Below are 19,095 nucleotides of genomic sequence, written 5' to 3' on the forward strand. Positions count from 1 at the left end.
GTGCAGTATTGACTGCTGTCAGCAGGGGGCGTGAAAAGATAAAAGTTGGATTCATTGAGTCGTTTGCTTTCTGAGTGTCTGAGCGTGCTTATTGTACAACTCAATATAAGGTGGCATACGTGTAGGAGCATTTTAAATGTGTTACACACTGTAGTATAATAAAAATAATTGATGTTGCTTTATATGTTACATTTTAATCAACTAAAATAAACTTGCTGAAGAAAAATGGCTGTGTTTGTTACGTATTTAAAAAAAAATCAGTGTTTCGTGTACTTGATCACCCTGTGGCGCGCTACCGTGTCTCGAAGCTCGTCGCGCGCCCCCCGCCCCCAAACCGAATACGAGAGTGCGCGCGAGAAATGCAGTGCGAGACACGCACCGAGCAGTCCATATAAACCCACCGATTCAGCGCGCACAGACAAAAATCACTGGAAAAACACAGCAGACGCTTGTTTAACGAGCGACAGGAAAGGCCACCGCCGACGGTAAGAGTCTTTCACTTTTTCAGTAGATTTTGTTTTTTATTCGCAATTTTATTCTAGTTGGAGTGTCTATGATCAATAAGATCAGCTTGGTACACCATCTCTATTTGGAGATTCAAAGCGCACGGTGACAAACCGGGGGTTTATTCAAACTAAGTACACAATTTAGTACGTCTGCAAGCGTGAATAAGAGGAAATGTGTTTTTGGGCTTCTTTATTTCTGGAGGGGAGCAAAAAGGTTCAAGTCAGCCAGGGAATTCACGCGGCTGATCTGAGAGTGGAGAGGGGCGTGTGCAGCCAGACAAACGCTGTCTATGAGCGCGCATCAGTCGCCTTTTCAACACGGAATGAATTAATTCCAATGTGCAACAAAAAAGCCTCACAAACTATTTAGGAAACAGAAGGATTAGTGAAAATGTGCTTTCTGATGCGCAAATTAATAAGTTACTGGATTTTACCTTTAAACTCATTGTTTTATATTGGGTGCTGTTATGTTATGAATAAAGAGTCAAACGAGGAATTTCTGTAGACAGAGACGCGGATTGCATCCTCTTTTGTTAGAGAGTAGTGCTGGAGCACATTTTGCAGCGCTACATTTAACTGGTGCACACGCGTGCGCGCACTCTCATCCACCCACACACGCGCACATACACACTCGCAGATACTACAGAACAGATACTTATTGATGAATATTATACAGATGGTAAAAATTTATGATTAAGTTTTACAGTTACGTCCCGATTTTTAACGACACTGTAATACCAACATGCACAATAGCACCTGTATTTCCTGTTAAACCTGTTAAACCCCCACCAATGTTAGGTGAAATGGAATCAATTGATTTTATACCTAATTGTATTAATGTGTAGTTTTTGATCATGGTTATTGTTCATTCATTTATTATCTCGATGTACATTCGTAATTGTCTGATCCTTTGTCTCTGCGGAGCACATGCGCATTGCGCGTAGGGTGTGGATGGACAACAGATGCTTTTTACCCCCTGTATCTCTCTGGCACATTGGCATTCTAATGCGATGTATTTTATGTAAATATATATATAATTGGAGTACAGGAGTAGATAATTTTCCATTTTTATGAAGAATAATTTGTTCCATTTACGTTTTACGGCGTTGCCGCAGACAATGAACCGAGTGACCGCGCGCTCGCCTTCCGGTCTTCCAGTGAGGAAAAAACGAGCGCACGTTCACACCCGTCGTGAATTCCTGTAGGGGCGCAAGAACATTGCTTCTTTCTCACAATTTCTGCTGAAATCAGTCTGATATTTCGCTTTTTATTCGAATAGGAGCTGATTGTGTGCCAGTTTTAGAAAAGGTGCAGGTGACACATTGATTTGACACATTAAACCGCTTAAATGAGTCACGCGCTTCAACCAGGAAACATCAGACCAAACCATCTAAAAACTGAGCGCTGAAATTTCTGAGGTGACCATTAAGACGACAGTCTTGTAAGAGCTATGACGTAGTATATTCATTTGGTCATTTGGGTATTTTTTCAAACAAAAGACAAACAGATGTCTGTGTCAAGCGCTTGAAGATACTGTTGCATAAAACTGACCAGGAAGTTTAATCTTTAGTTTAGTTTACCAAAGATATGGCAAATAATTAGTTCTTTGCAAAAAAAGTTAAAAACGTTATTGCATTACAATAAATAGCCAATGAAATATCCAACAGAAATTGTCAGCGGAGTAAATTTGCGTAGCTGTTTTTACAGTATTAAGTGATTTTCTCCCTTATCTTCCCCTTATAAAGCACGCTTTTGGGGAACTCAAATCTAGTCATGTTGAGCATTCATAGGGCTATTAAATAAAGCTGTTTGATTATTTATATAATGGTTATATCGTGATATATTATAGATAAAATGTTATAGTTATACTCCCTTTGTGTGCATACCCGAAAGAAAGATTGATCAAATGAAAATCTACATGGCAGTCAAGTGAATTACTCCTATGCTCAGGTGTGTTTGTAAGCGTGTGGAACTGAACCGAATTTCAAGCCCAGCTGGAGATTATTGTCATAAGAACACATGAAAGCAGGACTCTCGTAATCCCGAGACAGCTGCTTTAAGAAGGATGTTAATAGAGTTATGTCTATTATCACTGTTCTGTGTGAGATGAAGCCAGTAGACGGAAGAACTATCTATATATCTATATATGTCTATTGCGAGTTCTACTGAGTATGTGTTAGAGAGAAAGAAAGAGAGAGAGAGAAGGAAAGATTACTTTGTGTAGTTTAAGATGGTGAGTTGAGGAAGAATAATGTTTCCTTATCTGTCCATTAGAAACACAAAAGCTAATCAGAAATGCTGAAATATTCATTTTTCTGAAATGTCTTACTGAATTTGGCGCACCGGGTGCTTTTGATCTGAATATTTTGATCATGATTCACATTTTGTCAGAAATAGAGAGAGAAACAAGAAGAAGGCAGGATGCCACTGACAGAAAAGCAGCTCAGCCAAGCAGAGCTGTGTTTGTGCGCGTGTTTGAAGAAGATCATTTAAAGGGACAGTTAAGTCAGGCACATCTGAGACAGTCCAGAATTAGAGATGCATTCAAAATCAATTTTATTTTTGGTCCTGCGTGTTTAAAAAAAGTCTACGTACCCATTCTGTCACACCGTTGTTAACTACTTCTGATTAGTGGAGCATTCTTTTATTTGATGTTTTCCCCGGGCAGCTTTAGTGTTGCTGGCAAAACTTGATAAATTTTAGTGTCAGTCACTGGTCAGATTCTGCCCCATCATGCTTTGTGGTCTGTGTGCACTGGGTGGAATGTGATTGGTGGGTTTATGAACCAGCAGAATTTAACTACTGAGCCTTTTATTATTTCACCGTTAAACAAAACTGCATAATTTTAGACTTTCTGAATATTTGGTAGCGGGATTTCACTGCTTAAGCAAATGGCCAGGACATTTGATGGTTTAAAACCGTTGAGAATCAACAAGATGCAAATTTGTCAAGGTAACTACATGTGTCTGATTACTTACGTGCATGATTATGTGTTAATTATGAATGGATCCCTGAGGGAAATAAGTGGCTTAGATTTTTGATTCTGATATTCCGTGTGTCATCATGGAATCTCTCTCTGGGTTTCCATGGCAACAACCTGAAGGAACTGTAAGAATGAGCCAGGATGGCAGCTCTCCTATGGTTCCTACGGCAACAGCCAATCAAAGGCCAGACTCCCACTGACCCCACCTGTCTGTTATAGTCCCTTGGAGAGAGATGCACACTGTTCAGGAACATTAGGCAGGATACACAAGACAAAGACAAAATGATGTCATTTAAGAGCAAGAATACACATCACACACAAAACAACAGTAAACAAACAGCAATGGTCAAAACCAAAAGATTATTGGTTTTATGTTGATCCTCTCTGCTTGCTAAAAAACAATGGAAATAAGTCTTATTTAGCAACGAGGATGATACAGTGTATTGAAAAAGGTGTACTATTTCAAAAAGATTGACATTTTTACCATATTTATGCTCTTTTCTAAATCCACTTTTAGAGCCCTAAGAAAGGATATGGCAGGAGGAGTGAAGGCCAAACCAGACTGTATATAACCAAGGCCTGTTTTAAAGAACAATGCTGTGTCCTTTTGTTTGGACAGCCAGTTTCCCTCAAGAATGAAAATATTAAACACTGTACATTTGGGTGTCTTTTTTTTCTGGTGATGTGGGAATTATGTTTAGACTAAGGCTAAATCGCAGATATTCAAGACAGCATTATGTGTCTGTCTTATCTTTAAAGAGCTTTACAGATATGTAACATTACAGATACTGTATAGGCTCTTCTATATAAATGAGAGATCATGTGAAGTCCACAGTCATTACACATCAGAAAGCTTAGGGTGAGGTTAAGAGATTGTGTGTTACTGTAGAGGAATGGCGAGGGTGTCTTTGGGAACGATGACAGTATTAAACACACACACACACACACACACACACACACACACACACACACACACACACACACACACACACACACACACACACACACACACACACACACANCACACACACACACACACACACACACACACACACACACACACACACACACACACACACACACACACACACACACACACACACACACACACAATCAAAGTCACTTTTCCATCAGTGAGCAGCTAAACAGTCATCAGAATAATGTGGGGTCACTACATTGTTGAAGCAAGAATCTCAAGGTCTTTGTGTGTGTGTTTTGGTCTGCCAGTGGTGTTTATGTTCCCTCTCTGTTGTTTTCATTAGAGCAATTTCCATCCGGAGAGATGCTCTGTGTGTGGGGGGATGAAGGAGTTTTACCAGGTCAAAGTTTTCATGTTTCACAAGATGCTGTCTAAACGCTTTATTATAAAAAGGATACTTCAGACTAAATTCTGATTCAATGAGCCATGTTAAAAGCTTTTGACTATAAGTGCACACCTGTGGCTGTGCTTAGATGGAATCTTTTTGCATTGTCTGAACTGAATTTAGGGGAAAATCTGTGGAATTCTACGGATGTGATTTCATTGGAATTCTAAACAAATGCTCTGAATGGAGTTGGTTCATCGTTTCCAGTCAATCGTACCTCAAGAGTATAAAGAGCTGCTTACCTTACAACCGTGACTAATCTTGTGCCATACCATCACTCTCCTTATCCCAAACGTTATGTTTTCCTTTATTATACTACAGGAATTGATGAGTGTGTGAACTCCTAAAAAAATACTAAATGTCAAGTCCAAATTGTACAGTGCTGCATTGTCATTAGTTGCTAATATAGGACAATGTGCTGTACTACATTTCTTGGCAGAATAATTGTAATTATTCTAATTACTTTTATTAGTAATATATGTAACTGTTTATTAAACATTGATTCCTTTATTACAGTGCTGTGGTCAAGATATTAAAAAAAACAACAGACCAGTTGAGTCTGTGTGTTCAGCCCAGTCTCATGGCAGTTCGTGGCATAGGTACAAAACTTTCAATCTATTGATTAGGGTTCATGGACACAAATTTCCCCCTTTTTTCATGTCACTCAGCTCGACTTTCAATACACAGACCATGTATAAATATATTTATATATTTATAATCTGATATCAAAGGAAGTCGTACATATTTTAGGAGGTGGCTAATCAACACCTTACCCCACCCCAAACCTAAAATCACAGCTGCAAAGGCTAATTTAGCTAAAAACGCACACATTTTAAGAGGGCCCACCGTAACCCTGCCCCTTAACCCAACATCACAGAGCCAAAGTCAAATCATAATAAAACATACGAATGAGATTGTAGGAATTTACACGAATGAGCAACTTCGTAAAACAGGTACGAATCCCCATCAGATTGCATTGATATGTATCTATAAAATATACTTCATATTAAAATACGTTAGATTGAAAGTCGTGCTGGGTGACACGAAAAAAGTCTTGCTGAGTGACACAAAAGGAAAGAGAACAGGAATCAATAAATTACATTTCCCGTGAGACTGTGTTGGTGTGTTACAGTCAGTAGTCCATACTCCATTGCACTATTTTATTAAAAACAGATTTATTCTTATTATTACTAAATTATTATTCAGTCTATTCTTGCTTTGTGTATTTGTGACAAATAATAAATTGTGAGTTGAGTCTAGTTTTGTTTTAATGACATCTAGAATATGTGTAGAACCCTATAAATGAGGTTCTGTGTCAGTTTGTAAGTACCTATGTAAGTGGTAGACAGACTATTATACAATCCAATGTGTAATTTAGAGGATCTATTGATAGAAATGCAATATACTATACATAACTATGTCTTCAGAGGTGTATAAAGACCTTTTTATTACCTTAGAATGAGCTATTTCTATCTACATACACCACGCGTCCCCTTGCATGGAATTCGCCATGTTGTTTCTACAGTAGCCCTAAATGGACAAACTGCACAGAGCGCGTTTCGTAAATATGGTATCTCCTTCTGCAAAGAAGCGAAAACAGGACGACATCTTAGTCCCGTGTCAGCCACCGTAGTGCTTCGAAAGGGATGGGTGAGGGGTGGAATGAGCCGTTGGTTGCAATTCGTGACCTCACCGCTAGATGCCGCTACATTTCATACACTGGACCTTTATTTAAGAGAAAAGTATGAAGGTAAATTCGTGCCATAAAGATTTGCATGCGCAGGATAACATTTGTAAAAGCGTACGTGACATTGCAAGCGTAAAATAAATTTGCATTCGCAAAAAAGTTTTGTAAGGGTGTAAATCAAGCTGCAAGCGAAAGAAAACAAGTTTTGCAGCATTGTATCGTTTTTCGTAAGCGTAATTCATGTGTTGTGAAACGGCAACTTCATATTACGTCAAGTAATTATGATCTGTATTCTTCTGACCTCCGTTTTTTCCACGCTTACACTTTTGGCACGTTTTTTTGCGCTGAAATACGGCCAAAAGCATTGCGAGTCTGTAAACAGAGGTGTGCAAAAACAATGGTGTTATGAACTGCAAAACGGATTCATCGCGCAGAACCCGTCTTTGTGTGTGTAAAATAAATCTGTTGCAAACGTCTTGCCTACGCAGGCGAAAACTGTTTCTTGCAATAACCCGATGTGTACGGTTCCGTCTCACGCTTACACTTTTGGCACGATTCTCTCACTAAATTGAGTTTGCAAACTTTCCTGTAGCTCAGTGGTAAGAGCATTGCGTTAACAACGCAAGGTTGTGGGTTCGATCCCAGGGATTGCACATGTACTGTATAAATGTATAGGATAAAGCAATATAAGTCGCTTTGGATAAAAGCGTCTGCCAAATGCATAAATGTAAATGTAAATGCAAGCGTGAAGGGGGAGGCGGGGCTACCTTCTTGTGACCAATCAAATGAGGTTCCTGATGAATCATCGTTTTCTCTTATCTGGTTGGTTCAATAACGCGCCAGTCAAGCAGACACTTTAATGCATGCACCCAGACGATCATAGATATCTCATTTGTACACGATTCTTTAAACATTAACCTGACTGACATGTGTTGAATTGCTACTATATACCCTTACGAAAATTAAAAAACAATTGTTTAACCACAGTAAAACTGGGTTTGCCAATGGTAATCCTAACACCATGGTTGCTACTACAAAACATGGTTAATTTCATAAGGATAGAAATTCTGTACATCATGAAAATGTGCTTAAACCATTGAACTGATGCTACAATCTATAATTAAAACTGTTAATTCCAAATGTATGAGAATTTACACTGTACTTTTAATTGTCTCTTAAGGATTTGTTGATGGATGCTGTATTGGATAGGCTTCATTTGCGACTGTCCCACCTGCTTAGTCCACAACCAATTGATTAAGACTTATTGGAGTTTAGGTTCCCTTTCTGTCGGTCTCTCGACGTTGTGTCGAACCGACAGAATGGGGTTTGTCTTGAGAACCTATCATCTTCTGAGTATTTAGAAAAGGCCAATGAAAATTGGCGAATGAAATTTGCATGCCGGGCTCCTCCCCGATGTCCGGGTATAAGAGGGAAGCCGGCGTGCTCATTCATTCACCTTTTGTTCTTCAGAGCCTACGCATCTGGTGAGCTTCTCTACGATCTGGATGATCTTTTTCGCTGGAATCTAGACGTGGACAGCGGACGGTCCCTTCCTGCAGTGACTCTCCCCTGGGCGTCTCGGCAGTTCCGGAGGTGTTCGAGCAAATTTCCTTTTCTAAAAGAGCAAATTTCTCCAGCGTGGCTTGTCCCGCTGTTCTCATGGGTGCAACACACTCATCGAGGAGGGGGACGGACACAATGCCTGCTTCCAGTACGCTGGGGCAGACGTTGTGGACGGGCCCCCGCCTGCGTTGGCATTCAACTGCCTAGAGTTGTGGGTTGTGCTACTTGCATTGAGGACTTCCTCTCGTGCAGGGAAGCCGTGCTGGTCCGGTCGGACAGCACAGCTGCTGTGGCGTATTCTTCACTCACAGCAGCTAACATGACTCGCCCGACGCCTCCTCCTCTGGAGTCAGCAGGTGATCAGCTCCCTGCGAGCCACACACATCCCAGGCGTCCTGAACCAGACAGCCGATGTGCTCTCTCGTCAGTTGACCCTTGCGGAGAGTGGCGACTCCCTCCCCGCGCAGCCGGCTCATTTGGGGGCAGTTTGGCCAGGCACAGGTGGTCCTGTTGCCTCCCGAACTCCCCATTGTCCGCTTTGGTACTCCCTGTCCGAGGTACCCCGGCACGGATGCCCTTGCGCACAGCTGGCCGCGGGACAAGCGGAAGTACGCTTCCCCCCAGTGAGCCTCATTGCACAGGCCTGTGCAAGGCCAGGAAGAGGAGCATCAAGTGGTACTAGTTACGCCCCTTCGCCTAACCAGGACTTGGTTCTCGAGCTGAGGCTCTGACAACAACTCCCCCCTGGCCGCTCCCCCTGGCGGACAGCTTCCCCAGGGGAAGGGGCACGTTACGGCATCCCAGGCAAAACCTGGTCTCCATGTCTGGACGGGACGAGGAGATCCTGAGTGACCCACCCCCGTCCGTTGGGACGTCACTCAGGCTAGGGCTTCGGCCACTGGGCGGCTATACGCCCATAGGTGGCGCCTCTTCTCGTCCTGGTGCTCTTCTCGGCGAGAAGACCCGCGGAGTTGCTCGGTCGGGTACGAGCTGTCCCGTCCTCAAGAGAGCGGGGAGTAACCTCTCCCCCTCCACACTGGGAATGTATGTAGCCGCTACGGCCGCTCATCATGACCCAAGTGCTGGGTAGCCTCTGGGACAGCAGCCTGGTCATTAGGTTTCTAAGGGGCGGAGAGGGTGACCACCTTTCCGCGCTCCGTACCCTCTTGCGACCTAGGTGGCGGGCCTCAAGAGGCCCGCCCCCTTCGAACCTTCGGGGTTCCGCTCTTTCTCAGTCTTGATAAAGACGGTGTTCCGCATGCGCTCACCTCCAAGAGGGTAGGGGATCTACAAGCACCCTCCGTGTCCCAGATTGCCTAGAACTCGGGGCCGGGATTCTCACGTTATCTTGAGACCCCGCCCCGGCTACGTGCCCAAGGTTCCCACCACTCTCCCGAGAGACCAGGTGGTGAACCTGCAGGCGCTCCCCACCGGGGAGGAAGACCCAACCTATCCGTGCTTGTCCAGTACGCGCACGGCGCCTCTCTTGGACCGCACGCAGAGCCCAGAAGCTCTGAGCAGCTCTTTGTCTGTTTCGGAGGTCAGCAGGAGGGCTGTCTCCAAACAGAGGCTGGCGCACTGGATCGTGGATGCCCTCGTTAGGGCATACCGATCTTTTTCCTCCCGTTGGGGGTGAGGCACACCCCTCGTGGCTGGCTCAGGGCGCCTCTCTGGCAGACATCTGCGGAGCTGCGGGTTGGGCTATGCCTAACAACTCCGTGAGGTTCTAATACCTACGCCGAGACCGGTGTCAGCCCGCATCCTGGCAAGGTGTGGGACCGCAGCCGGTAGGGCATACGCCTGCGCGAAGCCCTTCCCCCTCGGGGGGAGCAGTGGCGATCCCGCCTCACTTCTTTCCCCTCGGGTAAAGAACAGGCATTCCATCCATCACTAAGCACCCTTCCAGGGGACAGGCTGGGCAGAGCAGCCCTGCCCCTTAGGCCGGGGAACAGTTGAGTTATCTCCCACATAGCTCTAACCGGACCTAGTGCTCCAGACGTGGTAACCCCCCCTCCGTGGGCTGTTCCGTCTGATGTATCCTCATGAATGGTTCCCACCTTGGCAACCCATGACCTCCCCAGGTGGACTCCCACCTTGCGGTTAACTCCTGCAGTCCGCACATTCCTCCCATGAGTTCTCCCCTGATGGTGAGACCATGTGGTGTCTCCACTAATTCCTCCCTACGGTAGGTAGTGGCCTCTGCAGCGTTTTTCCCCCCCAGGGGGGAATAATGCTTACCCAGTGGCCCGTACGGTGCCGGGCGGCTTCTCGCCATTTAGAGAATCAGGCCTCCGCCCGTGACGGCCGGCGTTAGGGGGCTTCCCAACTTTTTGTGGAAAGCTCTGGGTCCCCCTTCCTCTCCACTGGAAGGTCATAATTTTGCGCTAGCGTGTTCGTCTGACTCGCCCAGGCCAGTCAACGTCGCTCCGCAGAGATTGTGACGCGGCTCAGTGCTGTGGCGTTTCCATAGGAACCCCATTCTGTCGGTTCGACACAACGTCGAGAGACCGACAGAAAGGGAACGTCTTGGTTACGGATGTAACCTCGGTTCCCTGATGGAGGGAACGAGACGTTGTGTCCCTCATGCCACAACACTGGCCGCCCACCCCAGCGGTCGGGGGAGGATGCTTTAGGCTCCTCAGACCAAAGGTGAATGAATGAGCACGCCGGCTTCCCTCTTATACCCGGACATCCGGGGAGGAGCCCGGCATGCAAATTTCATTCGCCAATTTTCATTGGCCTTTTCTAAATACTCAGAAGATGATAGGTTCTCAAGACAAACCCCATTCTGTCGGTTCGACACAACGTCTCGTTCCCTCCATCAGGGAACCGAGGTTACATCCGTAACCAAGACGTTTTCCCAGGATTTAACATACTATGCATATTAGCTATGCACATTTTATAAATTTCCTGCATAAATAGTTTAAATATATAAAAACGTGTTGAGAACTTGAGTCACCCAAATCTCAGCCATTTGCAGTAAATTATGGCTTCTGGTATTGTTGGGAAGAAGCACTGCATAAACGCGAGACCTAGAAACTTGGTATTAACTGTTTTAATTGTAGATTGTATAATTATAGTTCATGGTTTAAGCAGATTTACATGATGTATAGAATTTATAGCACTGATAATTCAATACATTTTAAACAAGATTTTCTTTCCAAGACACCAGCTAAGAATTCAGTATCAACACATGTCAATCAGCTAAATGATTAAAGAATTGTATATATTAAGTATTAGATATCTATGATCGTCTGGGTGCATGCATTAAAGTGTCTGATGTCTGCTTGACTGGCGCGTTATTGAACCAATCAGATAAGAGTCATCAGGAACCTCATTTGATTGGTCACAAGAAGGTAGCCCCGCCTCCCCCTTCACTTGCAAACTCAAATTAGTGAGAGAATCGTGCCAAAAGTGTAAGCGCGAGACGGAACCGTACACATCGGTTTACTGCAAGAAACAGTTTTCGCCTGCGTAGGCAAGACGTTTGCAACAGATTTATTTTAAACACACAAAAACAGGTTCTGATCGATGAATCCGTTTTACAGTTCATAACACCATTGTGTTTGCACGCACACCTCTGTTTACAGACTCGCAATGCTTTTGGCCGTATTTCAGCGCAAAAAACGTGTCAAAAGTGTAAGCGTGGAAAAAACGGAGGTCAGAAGAATACAGATCATAGTTATTTGACGTAATATGAAGTTGCTGTTTCACAACACATGAATTACGCTTACGAAAAATGACACAATGCTGCAAAACTTGTTTTCTTTCGCTTGCAGCTTGATTTACACCTTTACAAAACTTTTTCGTGAATGCAAATTTATTTTACACTTGCAATGTCACGTACGCTTTTACAAACGTTATCCTGCGCATGCAAATCTTTATGGCACTAATTTACCTTCATAGAAAAGACACAAGAAAGTGGATGTCTTTGAGATACATTCGCTCAACGTCCTGATATTTTCTCCAAAACAAACCACAATATTATGTAGCATTACAATATCAAGGAATTTTCTTGTCACCTTAGATTTATTTCATATCTTAGACTCAATAATAAACAGATTCCTCATTTACTTAACTGTATATATTTAAAACAAAACTCAACTGGGGCCTCATTAAACTCAGAATTGACAAACATTAACAATACCATTAATAAACAGACAGTAGTTTATTATTATTAACGGCATACTGTTAAATTTTAAATGTGATTTTTAATGATACTTTTATTTTAGACTTTAGAAATGAAACAACAAAACCTTAAGTGGAATATTTCAGACATTATATTGAAGCACACCTGTTCTTCAGCTTTTTTTCAAATGATCTGTGTGAACATGAACAAGAATAATCAATCAAACAAACACAATCACAATAATCACCATGTGACTCATTTTCACAAATAATCATTTTATCGTAAAGTTGGTTGTTTCTCCCATTCTATACACATACACTTGGTGTATAATATATTTATTTATGAGGCCATATTCGGAGGGCTACCTGATTATCGTTTTCTTTTGTACTTTTAAGTACATGTTCTTGTTGTAACCTGCCTTTAGTGATTTAAAAATGGTCCTTCAATCCAAAGAATGATTATTGTCCACATAGGTGTTCTTTTTATTTACCTGCATGTGTGTTATGTTTATATCAGAATCAGAATCAGAATCAGAGAATCAGAAGAGCTTTATTGCCAAGTGTGCTTGCACACACAAGGAATTTTCTTTGGTGTTGGAAGCTTCTAGTACAGACATTCAACACAATGACAATACAATATAATACGATTATACAATATAATACTTATATGACTTGTATTTGCATTTATGTTGTATTATGTACGTTTCTGCTTTCTTTGGCCCGTTCTCTCTCGTAAAAGAGATTCAAACGTCAACGGGACATGGTTAACCTGGTTAAGGTTTAATAATAATATTTATTCATCAAATCATTCAGCCAGTCAAACAAAGAACAAGAGCTCCAGTTTCAGTATCTGCACTGTGAAGTTATTCATTAGCTTGATCTCCTATTTGCAAAGAGACCGGAGCAACAATGTGCTAGTCTGTGTTTTGTTTGAGGACATCTCTAGGGTTATGAGCTTGTGTGTGTACGCGCGTGTAGGTGTGTTTTGTTTAAGAACAGGTCTAGAGTTATTAGTGCGTGTCATGCTCTATGACCCATAGACATATATATATATATAACTAGACACCGCATTGGCTGCTTTGCTCCGCTGCTGCGATACGTCAATAGCGCCGCCATATTGGTGACGGCAACAGTGCACTAAAAGCCCACTGAACCCAATGGGAGAGCACAATCACGTTTACATTTCTTAACATATTTCAATAGTTTACGATATACTTATAGAGTACAATTTTACCATGTCTCTAGTTGCTTCATGTCTCGATTATAACTACTTTAAAATTAATGGTTGTCATAAGGAAATGTGAAATCCATTATTTGTGTCTGTTATTCGTGAGAATCCACTAGATGACCATGTTCAGTGATGTTGTAGACAAGACAAGCAACAGAATAAATAACCACGTTGGAGTAGTCGAGAATAAAACAGACATGCAGCCTAGAGATTGTTTCTGAGATTTTATTTGAATCATCGAACAAAACACCCAAGGTAATGTTTAATTTACGTGTTATATAAAAACGAATGGTTTTCACTGTGGAAATGGCTTTTTCTGTAGTAATTTTAGACGATAAAAAGATAAAAGATGTTCTTTTATTTATCCGTTAAAACCGTTACGGCAGTAAAACATGATGTAAAACAATAACAGTGCCGTGCATTATTAGTATGAAATAGCAGTATATAGTCATATAGTAAAGGCTAATTGTTTTGATTTTTCCCATGATTTTAAAGTGAATGAGCTGTGTTCTGATCATGTGTATTTAATCTGCTTTAAATTATTTCACATTAGCGATGTGTACACAATTATTAAGCCTAAACAACTGCTTGACAAGTTTTAACAGTTCTGTATGACAATAAATACATTTTCAAGTTTAACCATCTTTAACTGGAGCCAAAACGTTTCTGTACTCCACGTTAATAGAAAAGTATTGAAATTAGTTGAGAAATGAAAACGATGTTGTGTTTTTATCCAGATAACTGCAGCTCCACCATTCACTTGTATGTCTTCGTAGTCGGCTTTTGCCCTCACCAATATGGCGGCGGCGTTGCCGTACGATCCAGCGGACAATGCTGCGTCTAGTTATATATATACAGTATATATACTGTATATGTCTATGCTATGACCTGCCACGCTGCCCCCTGCTGACGTGGAGCTATGAGAGGCTTGTTTTGTTATCCTACATGCACATATGATGTTGGGGTCCATTGGTGTGCCATTTGTTGCTTTAAATATCTCTTCGACCTACAAATAAACAATGAATTAGGAGCGGAACTAATATGAGAAAATGATAAGGTGATATGTATCTGTTGTAGTTTAAGGTATTTGAATATGAAATGCCATGAATTGGTGTTCTCAGCATGATTTACAGCATAGCGATTGGGTCAGATTTTCTGCTCCAGTTCTTCACCCCCCTGCTACACCCAATGTGAATGTGTGTATGTTAAAGTTATGTAAGCAATTTGGGATTCAGTAGCATACACATTTTTATAGCAATAACTTACATTACAGATACATACATATGATGCAGCTCTATCTCAGGCCCTATAGTCTCCACCATGCAGCTCTGTTCTGGGGCCTAGTCTGGATTCAACATGTATTTTATTATTTAATCTTATTCTTTTTTTACTTTTCTTTTATTCTGAAATTGCTGATGGGTTTTCAAATATTATGAACTCACACAAACTCTCTGCACGGACAGTTTACAAGCCATTTCAGGATCATATTTACTATCAATCAGCAGGTTTCATAAAACAAGTGAATTTATACCCCACTTTACACACACACACACACATGCACACACTGCAACGTATTGTTTAACGCTGAAACAGCGTGCTGCTGTCTGCTTGAATCAGAGGAGACGGGACAGATAGTGTCTATTGTTCTCTTACAGACACACAGCAAAGAAACCGTTTCCATTGTCATACGTAAGAAACTGTCAAGTCACACATTTCCTTCACATGAATACCGTTCTGTCTGCGCATCTTTGCAAGTGTGTCATTACACAGCTGGTTGCTGAGCTCAGGAACGCTAAAGCAGCCAACAGGGAGAATGGAGAGAGAAACAGAGAGTTTGCACTGCTCCTTCTCTGGAATGGGTCACATGACCACCGGGGTTGCTTGGTAACTGCGGTTCTGAATTGCAGGTAGTTACTGTGTGCGGCACAGAGATGCTATCCTCTGTAACCCTCCCTCCCCAGATCTATCTGGCTACGCATCAGCAACAGAGTCTGGTTACAGATTAATGATGTATAGTTTTGATGTGTGATATGATAGAAGTTTGATCGACTTTGTCATAGAAATTGAGTTTTGATTGCTGAGCGTTTTTACCTCTCTGCTGTATAGAGAGAATAAACCCAGATTAGATACTGCAGGTTTATTAAATTTTGTCTGCTTTCTTAAATTATTAAACTGGCCTGTGTGCAGAGATGCATATGATTTCATCTGTACTTATTCAAAGCATGAAATACATTTGATGTTTTAGCATGTCATTTTAATCATGCATGACAAGTTGCATTTGACATGCAGCACTTCCACTAATAATCCCTGAGGAATACTGTTATCGCTCTGGTTGCTCTTTCATGGCTCAGGAGACTTCATGGATTTCCCAGTTATGTATCAATTTGTCTTATCTGTTTTTGTTCTTACAGCTAATTTCAGAGAAACACATGAGACAAATGTTGTTGTTGACAATTATGTTGATTTCTCATTCAAATCTGGTGGTTTTGCAAATCTGTGGCCAGTTTTTGAGAGCCTCTGATCTGATGAATCCGATTAAATCATCATTGAATTTTGATTTAAACAACCAGACCAGATTTTTTTCTCTTTCTTTTTTTGAATGGGGTGGAATAAAACATGGAATCATATCCTAAATTTATAAAGAAAAGTCAATCAATTTTGACCCTCATGTGGTTCAAAACCTGTATATGACTCTTAAAAAAAGATATTTTGAGAAATGTATCAGTGGCTTTGTGTCTATACAGTGGAAGTCCATGGGAGCTAATGTTGTTTGGTTAACAATGTTCCTCAAAACATCTTTTGTGTTCTGCAGAAGAAAGAAAGAAATTCATACAGGTTTGGATTGACATGATGGTGGGTCAATAATGTAAGAATTTACATTTCACCATTTGCTCTCTCATTGCTGCCTATGCGAAATATTCGAGATGTTTAAAAGATCTAATTCAGTTTTTTTCTGGAATATGGAATCTGAAAAATGAGATAAAAATCTAAATATTGAGAAAATCACCTTTAAAGTCGGCATGAAATTAAAAATACTAATTGTAATTGTTTTACACAGTTGTACAGTATTTATTATAAATTATTAATCCGTGCACATCATTATATTTTTGTTATTCATTTGCACTTTTAATCTTTAATCAAAAATGTTAAACTCCCCCCCTCGAAACGACCTCTCTCACTTCTGGTCACTAGGAATGGTGCGAGGGCTGCAATGACTGATGCTCCCATTTTTTTGGCAACGCCCAACTTTCAACGATCCAATCAGTGGTTTTGTGGTCCAGGGTCACATATAACAAGAGCATAGATGAGGTAGAATTCACATCAAAGCACATCGAGATGAAAGCACTTTTACTGTATAGACCTTACTGTAGAAAAAGACCTCTCGATCTGTTTCTCTGGTCATTGATTGTTTTCTTACTCTCTTTCAGAGGTAAAATGGGAGGGAAGCTAAGCAAAAAGAAGAAGGGATACAATGTGAACGACGAGAAGGCAAAGGAGAAGGACGCAAAGACGGAGGGAGCGTCGGCGGAGGAGGGTGAAGCTCAAAAAGAGAACAAGGAGGAGGCTACCGCTACCACGGAGACCACCAATGACACGGCGGCAGCCGTCAAAGAAGCCACGCCTGGTGCTGAGAGCAATTCCACTGCGCCCAAGGAGGAGGAGAAAGGTTCCGCCCCTGCGAAAAAGGATGAGCCTGCAGCTAACGCTAATGCTAGTGCTCCTAAAGCCTCTGAATCCAAGACCGCCGAGGCTGGCAAAGCGGAACCCGCCAAGAGTCCTGATGCCCCTCCAGCCAAAGCTGAGGAAAAATCCACCCCGGCAAATGAGAAGGAGCCAGCGAAAGAGGCTGCCCTTCCTGCTAAAGATCCCGCCCCCCCTGTAGCTACAGTGACGGAGAGCAAGGCTGACACTGAGTCTAAAAAGACTGAGGCTCCGCCCGCTAAAGAATCCACCCCTGCAGAGCCAATCACCAAGGAGACCAGCCCCGCCCCTAATAAGGAGCAAGCAGTGGCTGTGCAAGATTAACAGAAGGAACAGTGAACGGCAAGATTAATGACAAAATGCAAGCAAGATCAAATTGAAATAATAAAACTAGCCCGCCCAGTTTAAACGACGTCAGTGATTATAATATTAATAATGATAATAGTAACAGTAACGGTAATGATTTTAACAGGCTGAACTTTGATCATCGTTTTGGTGATGGACATGATCATGATGATGATGATAAGACCGACAAGTGATGTTAATGATATTATCTTTTAAATTGAACTTTGATACAAACCACCAGCCCCCCAACTCTTTCTCTCTCTTTCTCTATACCTCTCTCTTCGTACCTTTCTTCCACCTCTATTTAATGAGGGGGTGGAACAAAAAACATGAATCCCTTCATTGCCGCCGTTACCTCCCTTCATTTGAGTGTGATGTAATGGCAGTGGGTGGGGTTAATATATACTGTATGTGTGCGTGTGTGCGTGCGTGTGTGGTATTAGTAGTCCAGCCTCCCTGATACACATTTCATCGTTCCTGTTTGCTGCTTTCTAGTTTGTGATTGGCATTGTGTCTTTGCTTCTCACCTAAGTTTCTTTCTCTCTCTCTCTCTCTCTCTCTCTCTCTCTCTCTCTCTCTCTCTCTCTCTCTCTCTCTCTCTCTCTCTCTCTCTCTCTCTCTCTCTCTCTCTCTCTCTCTCTCTCTCTCTCTCTCTCTCTCTCTCGCTCTTTCTCCTGTATCAGTGGAAAGTCATTGTACAGCACAATGCATCACACACACATACACACACAAATACAGTATTGTTGAATGTTAGAAGTATTAATATGTTTAACCATGTTAAAGGTGTGACAGTGTGTGTGGAGACAGTATGGCACAAAGTATAAAATGAGTGTTTGCGGTGTTTATGAAGTGATGCACAATTTGAGCACCTGTAAGTGTTTGCGTGTGTGTGTGTGTGTGTGTGTGTGTGTGTGTGTGTGTGTGTGTGTGTTATTGGAGTTCTGGTCTTTCTGTACTTTGAAAGCAGCAGTTGTCATGATTTCAGAGAGAGAGAGATAAAGAGAGAGACCCCAGACCTCCGAACTCACCGAACAGGACACACTTCTTACACACACACATCATTCTCTCCAAATACTGAAACAATGCGAGTGCTGTGTGTTGTGTGATAATGTGTGTGTTTTGCATGTCAGTGGTTGGCCCTATTGTTGTGTATTTTTGGTTGCTGTGAAGATAAATGTTGCTACAGGTGATATTTCATTTGAATTAACAGACATGACCTCCCTCTTTCTATTTCTATCTGTTTCTTTCACTATCATTCCTTTTCTTTCCAAAACTCCCTGTTAAAATAAAAAACATGAAATGGATGAATCCAGATATATGTACTTGTATACATGGAGCAACATTAATAAAAAGAAAGAACCACAGATTGAAAATCATTTCACGTCTTCATTTTTTTGTTCTTACAGATAAACTTCAGTTTTTAACACCTATTTAAAGGTTCAGTGTGTAATTTTGGATGATCTACTGACGGAAATGCAATATAATATACATAAGTATGTCTTCAGAGGGGTATAAAGACCTTATATAATGAAGCGTTACGTTTTTCTTCCTTTGAGCTATTTCTATCTACATACAGCGCGGGTGTCCTT

The 19,095-nt window shown here is 41.8% G+C and overlaps 1 protein-coding gene across 2 annotated transcripts; it reads left to right on the top strand.

Moving 5' to 3' along the window:
- The first annotated feature begins 337 nt into the window (after positions 1–337).
- basp1 (brain abundant, membrane attached signal protein 1) lies at positions 338–18,882 on the top strand. Of its 2 annotated transcripts, none has more exons than XM_057333496.1 (2): positions 338–485; positions 16,888–18,882. In XM_057333496.1, exon 2 carries the CDS (start codon positions 16,895–16,897, stop codon positions 17,483–17,485), a length of 591 nt encoding a protein of 196 aa, XP_057189479.1. In that variant the 5' UTR covers positions 338–485; positions 16,888–16,894; the 3' UTR covers positions 17,486–18,882. The 2 variants fall into 2 exon arrangements, with proteins under 2 accessions (XP_057189479.1, XP_057189478.1); XM_057333495.1 differs by lacking the exon at positions 338–485 and adding an exon at positions 16,747–16,768.
- The last annotated feature ends 213 nt before the right edge of the window (positions 18,883–19,095 follow it).

This window comes from Triplophysa rosa, linkage group LG5 (assembly GCF_024868665.1).
Source record: "Triplophysa rosa linkage group LG5, Trosa_1v2, whole genome shotgun sequence".
NCBI lineage: Eukaryota > Metazoa > Chordata > Actinopteri > Cypriniformes > Nemacheilidae > Triplophysa > Triplophysa rosa.